Source organism: Diplodia corticola, assembly GCF_001883845.1.
Source record: "Diplodia corticola strain CBS 112549 chromosome Unknown scaffold53, whole genome shotgun sequence".
In the NCBI taxonomy this organism is placed as follows: Eukaryota; Fungi; Ascomycota; class Dothideomycetes; order Botryosphaeriales; family Botryosphaeriaceae; genus Diplodia; species Diplodia corticola.
In genome coordinates, this window is record NW_017971532.1 from 34,733 (window position 1) to 47,638 (window position 12,906).

Genomic DNA, 12,906 nt, shown 5'->3' on the forward strand with positions numbered 1-12,906 from the left:
AAAGCTGTGGCGAGCATTATAAATTGAGAGTTGCGATCCATCTCGAAGCGTCAAACTGTTTATACCTCTTTTAGGTTAAGCTCGCTTGCGATATCCACCTCGCATTTCACTTACTGTTAACCCCTTGCCGTAAATGTGTTATTCATAGGCTTTTCTTTCCTATTTTTCTTTCTTAATCTCTCCATACCTTCCGATCGCCAGATATGACCAAGAGTGGAAATGTCATGGTGCATGGGAGCATTGCCCAGGTCGAGTCGCTCATGGTAAGTAGCTTCTATCGTATCCGATTCTTTGTGATACTGCAATGTGGGGATACTCGCTATCTGTGGCGGACTTGTAGCAGCTGAATGCCGCAATCTGCATTGTCGAGCGTGCTATTGCTGACACTAAGGGAGGCATCATATTCAAGTGAAAAACGGACTTCAGCTCTTTACTAGAGAATGGCGTGGTCAGCCCGGAGGAACAGCTGCATGCTGCAATAAGCAGTTCATGCGGTCTCGGGAATTCAACCGTTCGTAGCGGACAAACGAAAACCGGTGTTCCAGAAATGGAATGTGTTTGCGTGCTAGTGTGAACGCACCTCTCAGGTCATATCTTGGCATCCAATTGATCCTCGGGGGACTTGTAGTCACTGCTCGAGTACTTATAGCCACTTTCTCCTCCGTCTTCGATGCTCATCATCCAGTCCATTGCAAGTCTGAACAGTCAAGCAAAGCTACGCACCGACACCATGGCTACACTCCAGGGAACACGTTTCGAATCGTGTGAGTAAGAGTCGTTCCCGGTGTTTCTCCCTCGTCTAGCATGACTAGTGGGGTCGCTCGAGATCAAGCAGCACAGAGAGGACAAGAAGGATGGTGATGATGCCGAGCCAAAGAACCAGCTTGTCTACGAAATCACGCAGCTCGAGGACCTCAACCAGCTTCCGAAGCTTTCCGGCAAGGCTACCAAGGAGATTGACATGACCATTATTCCAGGCATCCTGAGTGTAAGAATTTCGAGCATTCCACTCTTAAGCTTGGGTACTAACTCTCCCGGTAGATCTATGGTTATGTCTCGACGGATACTTGGGAGATCGGACTTGGGTTCAAAATCCTCGGCTCGAAGTATCCAGCAATCTATGGCAACGCGAAGGAAGGCTTGGTCATCAAGCTCGACTCGGTCTACAAGGGAGAGATCCGGGTCTGGTTTGAGCTGAAGGATGGCAAGCCCCACGTCTATATCAAGATTAATCTTGAGCCCAAATTCCCATTCAACTTTCTTCCATCCATCCATGAGCGCTCCGAGATCCCGCTCTAGAAATGGGAGGTGAGGTCACGATGTTTTCCTTTAGTTTCCTTTGATATCTCGCCACACGTTTATTCCAAAACTTTTTGGTCTTTCATCTACTAGTTATACGCTCCTGTCACGATCCGTCCCACGAGTCACTCCAAGTGACTCACGTGACGTCACCTGACTCATCCACAAGTAGATAGTCACCTCGTACGGTCTTTTCTTCGAAGACCGTACAACCTCTTGTTCTTCAATCTGACTCTTTCAACTTTCCTTCCTTGAGACCGTGACACTCCTTTGTTACTTTAGCAACGAATACTACTATGAGGATCCTCCATCGCTAGCCCTTTTTAGTGATATCTCTTTCTAAGCCGTTATGTTCACACTCCGTATCTGGGAAACCGCCTGCTCATCCTTACTGCGCCCATTCAAGGGCGCATAATCCGTTTCTTCTGTCATCTCCCCGCGCTCTGACGCGCCCTGTGTACTTTTGGTGCACACTGCTATAGCTGCATCTAGGTCCGGCGTCAGCGGTCCATCTCGAATGAGACACCGCAAAGCTGACATACTATTAGTAGCATTCTGGAGCGGGTAGAAAGGCACGTTAGTGAGTGGGAACACTGATAAAGTATTCGAGAGACTCCATAGTAGGTGACTTATAATTCGGCCCCGCTAACATGGCCCCCACTGCATTCTAAATTTGGAGCAGGACAGCTGTTTAGACGAGGCTGTAGCACTCTTCAACAACGCATCCTTATATGATATGAGGATACAAGATCAACCATTAACTATTTTGGCCATGACAGAACGAAAAGAAATCGACATGCAAAGCCACTCCAGTGCGCATATATTAGTAAGCCAGGACTGGACCACGCTTAGGCATCCTTACCTAAAAGATTCCCGGGACGGAGGGTGGTGCAGTCACCAGATTACACAACTCACGGAATCCTATGATGATGATGTACTCAATTATCTGAGTATGCTCGACCCGGCCGGATATCGAGCAATAGACCATACGGTTTGCGCGGAAGCACCCCGCTGCATAGCCAACGTTACCATGCAGCAATACCAGACAAAACACGCCACCCAACACTGCAGTTGTTCGATTGTAGGCGTCGTGGTCGGTTTATGCAATATGATCACACAACTAATCGCTTTGGCTTGGTTTGTTGTATCAGGTACCTCGCGGGAGGCCTCAAGGTAATGACGGAGCTAAGATACTGTCCAACAAGATAAAAGTCATGAAGCATACATTTCGTCAAAGTATCTCTTCACTTTCGATGTTTCCTCAGTGGGGTGTTCTCTACCTATAGTAGTGATACGACACAGACTCTCAAGACCATATCATCTCGTCCCAGAACTTATTGGAGAACGTCTTTTTCAGGTCATCCAGTTTCCAGCCGTGATCCTTGCCGATCGACTCCAGCGTCTTCTTGAACTCACGTATCTGCATGGGGTAGGCAGTTTCCTTCAGGAACCTCTCCATAGGAACCTCGTCCACCTTGAGATCGCGCCACTCCTTGGCCCAGTGAGGCTTCGGCATCCTGACGGAACCATCTTCTGCTCGGTACTGATACTTCATCCACTTGTCCGCCACCTTCTGCGTGAAATCGTCCCAGTTCTTGTTTTTGCCTGGCCGAGGATCCTGCACCGTAATGATTTCAATGCTGGCTGTACCCAGTCGGCCGTTGCCGTACTGGGGCGCCATGATGATGTCCGAGTCGGCCATGATGCGCATTTCCAGGGCGATACGCATGCTGGGCTCGTTGTCGCTGTAGAAGAGATGGATGACGTCCCACCACGCTTTGCGAGCAACGTCTAGATCAGGCTTGGTCGGGTCATTCTTGGACGGCGGCAGCGGGATTTCGAACTCGACGTCTCGCACGCGCATGTTGTGGATGCCGCGACGGAAGTGCAGTGCATTGGTCAGATGGGTCCTAGTTCTCGGTTTTAGCGCAAGAAGAGAAACGTAAGACTGTGTGGGTAGACATACTTCGGCTCCTGTCTGTCCGGCAAGACCATCATGCTCAGACAACCGAGAAGACTGGCCTTGCAGGCATTTGGAAGCATGTGGAAGACAGTCCTATAATGGATCGAAAGTCAGCTTCGACAAAAGGGCGTGTTTTACAAGAGGTTCCAACGTACCACTCGGTCAGCACACCAGCAAACCATCCTAACAACCAATGGCAAAACACCCCCTTGTAGCTAGGATAGTCGGTAGCGCCAGCACCATCTTCGACCGTAGTCCAGGTATTAACCCAAACACTCTCCTGGTAAGGAAACCAGAACCACTCGCTATAGTAGTCGTTGAGCGCGTGGTTCTCGAACTCGCGAATAGGCTGCGCTAGCTTCGCCCGAGCAGCCTCGGGCGTCAAGCCCTTGAACCATGTTGGTTGGATGCCTGGCGGAACTAGACTAGGGTCCGGCGGAGGCACAGCCGTGACTGCACTCCTCTTTTGCGGGCGCATCGCAACGTACGTCATCTTATCCAGCCGAAGCGTGAGGTGAGTGACGACTCCCATGAGCCCGAAAGAACCGGCGGCCGCACGCAACTGCTCAGGATTGCTGACGGTGCGCCGCTCTCCATTACAGTCGACGTAGTCCACACACTCGACCAGGTCAGACGTGGTCTTGTGGCGGTGGCCGGCCCCGTGGCAGATGGGGCCGTTCACGCCGCCCATGGTGACCTCAACGAGGATGACGTTGAGCGGAAGCGCCCATTGGTTGTGTTTGGTAGCCCAGCGCCGGAAATCTTCGTTGGTGACGGCAACGCCGACTTTGCAGAGCCGCTTCGTACTGTCGATGGCCGAGTAAGTGTCCAGGAGGTGGATTTGCTTGAGCTCGTGGGCCGGGTCATTCTCAAAGTCCTTGCAGGACAGGCTCACGCAGTTGGACGGGTGCTTTCCGGCCCATTTGCTGACAAAGGTTATCAACACTTCGTTGTCGTCCGCGTGTATAGGTGACCAGCTGTGACGGAATCCAGCGCATCGCACACGGCGCCCCTGTTCCTTTGCCAATCGCACAACTGCCTGCACATCCGACACCGTTTTGGGGTAGTGATGATCGACGTTCTTGCGGTGCGTTGTCATACCCCAGTTGTGGAAGTCATCTGTCCACTTCTGCACGAAAGTCAGCTTCCACTCAGAGTAAGAGGGTGGTGAGGGCACGTGCATCCTCTTTCCTCGTCTTTTCCTCATATTTCCTGATGAACAGGTCAAGATGGGGCCATTTGTCGGTTATCTCTCCCTCGTCCACAAAAGTCTCAATCATCTGCCTGAGCTCGGGCACCTCCATCGCTTTCAGCGCGTCTTGGTATTCGGAATAGTCTCGGAAGGCAAGTAGTATCTGACGGAGCCACTTCAGCGGGTCCAGCAGGTCGGGGTCCGGCGGCGCCGCATCGCCGGACTGCGGACTCCACGAGAGCTGCGCTGCTCTACGGGTGACTTGTTGAGGTCGCGCTACTCTGAGGGATCGCTTAAGCCTATCGATGTCAACATTGTATCCCTTGTCAGCCAAGTCGTCAAGATGTTCGATCAGGGCCTCGGAAATATTCCTAGAGTTCCGATCTTGGAGGTTCGGCAATTGTTCTTGCTCCATGGCGACGGTGAACAGCAAAGAATGATCGATGTCTTGTTTTCGAATATCGTCCTGAGGCGACCGGCGGAGCGAGTTTAAATAACCGTATGTGAGGGGAGGGAAGGGGTCTAGAAAATGTCATCACTGTGGATGAGTGTCTGCACGTGCAATAACAGTGGCACTTTTCTGCCCCAAAAGCCCAGGGTGACCAGAACTGGTGGTCTAATGCTGCATTACGGACGTGCTTTGATGTACGTTACTACATCTTCGGTACTGCTTTGAAACAGGCTATTTTTCATCTCTCAAGCATGCGCTGTACATCGTTTTTGAGAGGAGATGCGATAAAATCCAGGAACGGAATATGGTATGTCACAGCGAAGAATATCCGGTCAACAGCTACAGCAAATAAGCGACCAACTGACGTACTCCGTGAAACCTGATCGGTTCGACCCTGCGTGTCACCAGCCCGGGTACTACATGCCATATCACAGAAAGTACACATTATTCTATTAACGCATGCCTCATGTTAATTACTTTGCTGTAGAACCAATATTCCCGCATTGCGCTAGTGCAACGGCGGGCCTCTGCCGCTGCTGGAAAAAGTCCAGATAACGATTAGTTGTAAGGGTCACAATCAAAAGTCTTCTAAAGCGTTCGTGTTCTAAACGCCAGAAGGCTTCCGAGGGTTTGTTTACTGGGACTGGAAAGGCGGATGAAACCGGGAGACAAGCACGCCAGCATTGCTTTGCCACGTAATTATCTGCCGCCGTCTATGGTTCTTTTGAGCCTGAAGCAAGTTTATTTGGCAGATGTCAGCTTATGATCTACACGAAACAAAAAGACACTACGAACCCCCACTTTCCACCACAGGCACATCGCTTAACTTCACCTATCTAATTTCCTATGCCTTAGCCTTGTCGATTACTTCCCCAGACGTCTCAGCATGGCGTGGTTTTCTTGTATGGACATACAGCTGTGCAACCTTCGGTCGGGTGAGCCGCTTACCTGGATTTTCCCCTTTTTACGTGCATGGCCACTTTCGTCTACAAGTCGGAGTGAGCAGCCGATGAAGTCATATGTGGTAGCCTCAGCAACATCATTTAGTTTCAATAGACGTAATTCGAGTGCTTTTACTGCAGCTTTTACAGAGTGAAAAGGAAGAGAGCCAGTCGTGCGTAGCTTGGGGGATACCGACACAACTCGTGACACTAGAGGTTGATAGATGCTGCCTTGCGTACATTAGCCTACTCCAAGCAATCCCCGATGTTCCATAAAACAGCGATTCTACTCCGGCGACCAGCCGCAGTACACCTCTATACTGCCTGCCAGCCCTCTTCATCTGATCACGGCGCCAGCTCCGATCTACGTGTGGAGGAGCAAGGATGATGACCGGGCTTGGTCGGCTGAAACCTAGGGAGATGCGGCCGATGTTGGGGACAACTGATAGGCAATCCGCTTGGTTTACATTTGTCCGTTGGAAGTTCGGCAAGTCACACGAAATGACAGCACGATCGACAACTACTCTTATCCCATCTATCACGTTCGACGAATACCCACCACCCACTGCATAATAGTTGACTATGGTTCGTCATTGATTTGAGGCTCGGTTGAATTTCACCTGCTGATATCCCCCAAGACCGTCTTTCAACTCCGCCACTTCCCCGATGTTTGAACCGCGGTACTTTGCTACAGGGGTTCGTCCCTGTCATGGTCCTTGGCCCTTTGATTGCTATGTCTGGCTTCCTGTTCTTTGTTGCCTCTGTCGTTATCATTGCGCGTCCACCCCATGAGTTTTCAGAGACCGCAAAGGGACTGTTTGCTGTAGGGGTACTGCTGGTTTCGGTGCTGCGTTGCATGAGTTCTTATGGATGTCAGCCATCATGCCAAAGATGTATAGCATGTGGCTGAGACCATTTGAGCCTGGGTGGACCGGGGATGCCGCGGGCGGAGAGGAAGGATGGTGGAGCAGGTATGTGAGGCTTGAAAGGGCGCTGGGAAGGCAGGAGCATAAGGCGTTTAAAGTCGCTATACGCTGTGGTAGAGCGGTAAAAGGAACGCACAACTGCAAAAAGAGAGACAAAGTCAGAAACGGGGATTTGAGCGCTGAAGCGGAAGCGATGTGTTATGCCGATCAGTAGATTGAACCTTTTGCCCTCTTGTTGGACTTATGAATACGAGCCCTCTCTACTCGGCTTCGCATCGCTGCTTAGCACAAGCGCTTTACATTCCCGATAATATCTTCTAGCGGCCTACAGCCGCCCGAAATTTCGTTCTCTGGTCCCTCGGCCTCCTCCTCCTTGATCATCGCCTTGAACATGTCCGCCGCCCCAGGTTGCCTCTCAACAAGGCCACCACCGCCAGGGCCAAGTCCCAGGGCGGCATCAATCTTGGCCAACATGCTCTGGCTCAACTGGGCGACAATGACAATCTGCAGGCCGACGTTTCCGCCAAGCTGGAAGCCGCCAAGAGCAAGGCCGGGAAACAGCGGCGGCAGGGCGGATGAGCGAAGAGGGGGGGGAAAGTTTTGAAGCGAGGCGTCGATGCAGGCGAAGATGGTGCGGTAGATGCGGCGGAGGGCGGCGTAGCAGGCGAGGATGGAGAGGGTGGTGGGGATTTCGGGGCGCAGCAGCCCCACGTCTGAGGGAGTAGCTGAGGAGTTCGAGATTAAGGTTGGGTTCGAGGTGGGAGGAGATGAAGACGAGGACTGTGGGGCGGCGGAAAAGTAATGCAGGATCTCGAGGAGTTGGGCGGACGTGGTGAACATTCGACCGATGGGAACGCTGCATCCGCAGTTTTCGTGCACAGCGGCGTCGGCGCGAAGCGTGGCGATGGAGGATTCAGTTGCTACTCTAGAGGCGCGCACCGTGTTGAGGTCGGCCAGCAGCGCCGAGTGCAGGTCTCCGAGCTTCTGGAGGCATTCCTGGCGGCTGTCGGTGGGCGGAGAAGGCACCTCGTGCATTCGTGTGTCATCGGGCGACTGCTGAGGAATGGGCGGTAGAAGGGCTTGGAAGTCGAAGTCGCCGTCGAGGAATGGCAGATCGAAGATGGTGGGGGGCGAAGGCGCCGTCTGCGGCTGAATGAAAAAACAGTCGGATTCGCTGGGACTACCTGAAGGAGGGGTGGGCTGCAGCTGCATCGCAGGAGACTGCATCTGTTGCGGCGTGTGGCAATGAGCGTGCTGGGGCTGTGGCAGCGGGGGGCGGCCTGTGGGCAGGGCATGGCCAGTGGTGCAACGAGCGCCTGCTTTGAGGCATCGGCGGCAGGGTCCCGTCACACTCTGCTGGGCGTCGCGCTCGCATCGGAGCTTATGTGCCCGGCAGCGGTCGCATGCCGATCGACGCGACGACCCATCGTTGGTAGACATGTTTTGTTGTGTTTGTGACGTCCAGCCGAGCCACCGAAAGCTCCGGCTGATGACTTGTGCCTTAGTACTTCAATAGCGGCTAACAATCCCACTCCGAAAACACCCGGCGTCCCCGCTACACCCTCTTCGGAGGGTTTTTGTGCCGCACTGGCTCCAGCCACTCCGAACTCCGCTCCGACATTCACCATTCGGGTTTGACAGGTTTTCAAGCATCGATACAGATCAACAGTCGGCGCCCATGAGAGAAAGACATTAGAAGTATCAGCGGGTTTACCAAACCAGTTCCCTCCATCTCCGTGATTTCTCAAGAATTTACACAGTGTTGCTTCCCATGGGTTTCCCACCGTCGGTTTTCTTCTCGAGCCCATGCTCATTCTCGAGCTCCGTTCTAAGCGTAAGCTCCTTCTCGAAGAAGGCCGCAACCAGCGCCGTGCCCGCGAATACCACAGCAATCGTCCAGCTCCTGCTCAAACTCCGAGAATACGCGCCAATAATTTGGCTCCTCAGTGGCTCTTGAAAGCTGTTGATGAAGTCCCTGGACGCACGCTCGTAGGCCTTACCGTTCGACAGCATAACACGGACGCCTGCGTCGTCGATGCTCGGCAGCAGCTGGTCGAACCGGTTGTTGAAAATAGCAGCGGGTATCGCAATGCCCCAAACCGTAGCAATGCTGCGTATGAAGGCGAGTGTGGCAGTCGTCGACGCGGCCTCCGTCTCGGGCACGCCAGCCTGTACCGCCGGCAGCAGCGTGCTGATCACCGTGCCCAAGCCCGCAGCCACCAACCCTTGCAAGACGACCCAAACAGCTGTGTGCGTGTGAGCGTCGAGCACAGACAGAGAGCCGACGCAAATGGTGGCGATGAGCATGCCGCCAATGTTGGCCGGCTTGTAGCGCCCCGTTTTTGAAACGACTCCGCCGGCGATGGCGGCAAAGGGAGCAAAGATGGTGACTGTGGGCAGCATCATGACGCCAGCCCGGGTGGGCGTGGCCCGCAGTACGGCCTGGAAGTAGACGGGCAGGAAGAACGTGACCCAGTAGGTGACAATCGCGTGCTGGAAGGTGACAAAGTAGGCGATGCAAGAGGTGCGGTTCGTAAAGAGGCGGGGCGGAATGACGGGGTTTGGGGCAAAACGGGAGCATTCGAACAGGGCGAAGATGACGAAGCCAAGTATGCCGAGGATAAGAGGGACGAGGGTGTGCGGAGAGGACCAGGCATAACGGGTGCCGCCGTAGGTGACGGCGAATAGCGTGGCAACGGTGGCGCCCATGATAATGGCATTACCAATGTAGTCGATGCGCTTGAGTTTGTTGGCGAGCGATGCCTCGTTTTGGAAGGCTGTACGGAGGAAGGCCCAGAGGAGGACGAGGGCCAAGCCGCAGAAGGGCAAGTTGAAGTAGAAGACCCAGCGCCAGGATGTATTGTCAACAATGGCGCCACCGATGACGGGCCCGGCAGCAGATCCAACGGTGACGATCATGAATAGCAACCCCACGTACATGCCTCGCTCGCGGAGAGGCACCAGATCACAGATGATGACGTCGATGAGCATGTTTAGGCCGCCGGCGCCGATGCCCTGAACGGCACGGCCTGCGATCAGCATAGTGGAGCTCATTGCACCGCCACAGATGCCGCTGCCCAGGCCGAAGATTGCGACCGCACCCAGCATGTTCCATCTGCGCCCGAATATATCTGCAAGTTGTCCGTATAGCGGCTGGACCGCAGCGCTGTGGCAAAGAGGTCAGCTGAATAAAAGATACGGTGGATGTTTCCCAGCTTACCTGGTGAGAAAGTAGGCGTTGACCACCCACGAATAGTTTTCTCCGGGGCCAAGGTCCCGCGAGATGGTCGGCAGCGCCGTGGATAGAATGACGCCCTCCATGCCACTGATCAGAGCAGTGACGGCCAGGCCGAAGAAGATGGCCCAGAACCTCCATCCGTACTTGTACTGCTTCGGTGATGAGCCTTGGCTTTCTTCATATTGAAGGATGCCAAGCCTAGCCGTGTCGTCGCTCTTGCGCGAGACGGACTTGGCTCTGTCGCTCATCGAGTCTAGCTCGCTGCGTGCGTGGCCGTTGTTGGAGTGGTCTTTGGGTTCCATCGTTTGCTCAAATGGGTGGAGGCAATTTCATAGAATTATTTCGTGCAACAAAAACAAGCGCGAGTAGAATCGAGAATGATGATGGCGTTGGTCTTGCTGCTGAAACGGCATTGCAGCCAGTACAGCTCTTATATAGCGGATGCCATTTGATTTGCTCCGGAGACTGGGCCGGCACTTCAGCCAGTTTCGGGGTAACGTGATTCGGAGGCTTTCTTAGTCAGCTCCGAAGTGTTGGGGCCTCACCAAGATACAACCCTCTCCTTTCAAGGCCCGTGTCACTTCTTGACTCCTACCGTGTGGAACGGCCATTCAAAGCCAGTGACCGCGGCACTCGCTCAGCCCGTTCACCTGGGTCGATCAGTCCATCGGCCTCGGCCACAACGGCCGCTACGCCCCCTTCGCTTTGGCATATATCGGCCGCCTCGTCCCCATCCTCCCAGAGTCGCATCCGCGCAGGCTTTCTCTGCCACCGAAGCCATCTGCACCGCGTACCATGCCATCGCGACCACTGGGGCCATCAGCGTGGGAATGATGGTGCACGTGATCGGCTGCCAAGGTGTTGCGTTTTGTCAAACTATGGCTACCAGTTCGACCTGGCTCTGGGAGTGGATGAAGCCGATGAGAACTTCGCCACTGGCCTGACGTAATGGGTCGGGGCGGTCAAGGAAGCATTTGAGACGGCGGTGAGGAGGATTATCATACGGTTCTTTAGTTGATAGCGAGCAACGCTCTGCCCAGCGTTGCTAACCTAGACGAACCTATTTCCACAGCGTAAATATCCGAATTCCAAAGCGAGAAACGGTCAAGAAGTAGATGATACGAAAAGTACGAAGTGATGGCAGTGCTTACCGGCAAAAGATGATACCTTCTCGTCGGGCGTGGAGCGATCATGGTCAAATGGCAAGCTGCCAGGCAGACTGTGTTGAAAAAGAAAAAGCATTTCGAAATCTCTCCAATCTATAGAAGTGCTTGCCAGGTAAGCCACGGTGTAAACAATCCCATTATCTACACGATATCACTACCCATACTAAGATTCCGAAATCATTTGTCTGATGATGAATATCACATGTCCATCATGAAGACAAGCATGTGCTTCATCGTTGTGTATTCATGACATGTGATATTCATCGTCTGACATCGTTCGATGCTCTTCTTGAAACACGCTGAAAACGAACTCACGACACGTGTTACAGGAGTCCCATCTACCGAGAAGATGTTCAACTCTGTGCCAACATTCATCAGTTACAATCTCGTCTGCAACTTTTCGGCCTTTGTTCTTTTTCTTTTTTGAGGGGATGGCTTTCCAATCGACTACAGCTGGTAGGGTCTCGATGACCTCCTATTTGATAGCTGATCGCGTCTTCTTCTTCTTCTTCTTGTCTTTCTTTGCTGTCGAAACCGGGACCCAGTCCTCCTCGTCATCTGGCTCCTGTAGTTTCCCAGCGTCTGCTTCCTCTAGAGGCTGTGCACCTTTTTTGCATTGTTCCAGCTCTGGGCCATCATCTGTTTCGAATCAGTGTGAGCTGCGCGTACAACCACTACCGAGTCAACCAGATGCAGGAATACGTACAGGGAATGTTAGCAGAAAAAGCATCGGAATCATGCTGTCTGTGATCGGAGCTAGTCCCTTCTTTGGTATCATAAGAAACGACCGAAAACGAATCATGCGTGAGCCCTTCAGACTTGGCCGTTCCCGATAGAGAAAGACAATCCGCCTCCACTGGAGGCTCCTCTGGAGGCGCTGGCATATGGAAGGACTCTCCTGTGTTTCTGGTCTTGTCTTTCTCTGAAACACTCGCCTGCATGTCGTCGAGGATGGCTGCAAAACTGACCACCATTGCTCTTGCAAAACGCGAGCTAAGTTTGATGCGGGGCACCTTGCCCGAGAGGTTGGCGAGTTCCGCGAAGGTTTTCTTGAGTGTATCTGTTAGGTAAGCTTCCAGAAACTCATCCTCGTCCGAAGTATCAGACATGACTGCCTCTAGGTGTTCCAAGATGTCTCCTGCTGGTACACCGGGCTTAATGGAACGGATTTTCTCCATCGCCAGGATTTGCAGCTCGCGTAAGCCATATTTGCTTGCAGTAACGTAAAGGTTCAGAGCCCGCTGGTGCTCCCTAATGTCCCTCGCGACTAAACTTGCCTCCCCGCTTCGTAGAGTCTCGTATTTTCCTGTGTGGAGGAAGTGCACGAGTGGATGGGCGATGTCTGAATCGATGTCGGAGAGGCAAATTGTGCGAGTATAGTCATAATACTCGGGGTCGGTATTGATGGAAGACGGAAGAAGAGCAGCGGGAACGTTGTACTGAATTCCTTCGGTCCCAAAACGAAGCGCCATAGTAGCACTGGTGTATGGACTGAAGCGTGTCAGGATAAGCCCACTCCAATAACCCTTTTTACAGCAGCCTAGCGAGATGAGGACAACTTACGAAGTATCCGGCCGATCGTCCTCTGGTACTGGAAGCTCCGGCGCCGCTGGAGCTGGCTCTGGCTCTTCCCTTGGGGTTACCGACCATGTTTCTGGCCGATTCGCCTGTCTTCTGCGTTTCTTCTTTTCCTTCTTCGAAAGGTGTTCCATGTTGGACTTGCAATGAAA

General features: G+C 53.1%; 5 protein-coding genes across 5 annotated transcripts; 1 reads left to right on the top strand and 4 right to left on the bottom strand.

The window, feature by feature from the left end:
* Positions 1-730: 730 nt before the first annotated feature.
* On the top strand, positions 731-1,299 carry BKCO1_5300011 (uncharacterized protein; the record flags this gene model as incomplete). The annotated part of the gene is made up of 3 exons (XM_020277116.1): positions 731-764; positions 813-988; positions 1,042-1,299. 3 exons carry the CDS (start codon positions 731-733, stop codon positions 1,297-1,299), a joined length of 468 nt encoding a protein of 155 aa, XP_020127221.1.
* Positions 1,300-2,605: 1,306 nt separating this feature from the next.
* BKCO1_5300012 (substrate-binding domain cholesterol oxidase) lies at positions 2,606-4,869 on the bottom strand (the record flags this gene model as incomplete). The annotated part of the gene is made up of 4 exons (XM_020277117.1): positions 2,606-3,209; positions 3,266-3,355; positions 3,418-4,381; positions 4,440-4,869. The coding sequence occupies 4 exons, from the start codon at positions 4,867-4,869 to the stop codon at positions 2,606-2,608; spliced, it is 2,088 nt and encodes a 695-aa protein (XP_020127222.1).
* A 2,185-nt stretch (positions 4,870-7,054) lies between these two features.
* On the bottom strand, positions 7,055-7,999 carry BKCO1_5300013 (uncharacterized protein; the record flags this gene model as incomplete). Its single annotated transcript, XM_020277118.1, has 1 exon — positions 7,055-7,999. One exon carries the CDS (start codon positions 7,997-7,999, stop codon positions 7,055-7,057), a length of 945 nt encoding a protein of 314 aa, XP_020127314.1.
* A 525-nt stretch (positions 8,000-8,524) lies between these two features.
* Positions 8,525-10,312, bottom strand: BKCO1_5300014 (major facilitator superfamily protein; the record flags this gene model as incomplete). Its single annotated transcript, XM_020277119.1, has 2 exons — positions 8,525-9,938; positions 9,993-10,312. The coding sequence occupies 2 exons, from the start codon at positions 10,310-10,312 to the stop codon at positions 8,525-8,527; spliced, it is 1,734 nt and encodes a 577-aa protein (XP_020127217.1).
* Positions 10,313-11,651: 1,339 nt separating this feature from the next.
* BKCO1_5300015 (swi snf family dna-dependent atpase ris1) lies at positions 11,652-12,888 on the bottom strand (the record flags this gene model as incomplete). Its single annotated transcript, XM_020277120.1, has 3 exons — positions 11,652-11,815; positions 11,883-12,667; positions 12,740-12,888. 3 exons carry the CDS (start codon positions 12,886-12,888, stop codon positions 11,652-11,654), a joined length of 1,098 nt encoding a protein of 365 aa, XP_020127313.1.
* Positions 12,889-12,906: the final 18 nt, after the last annotated feature.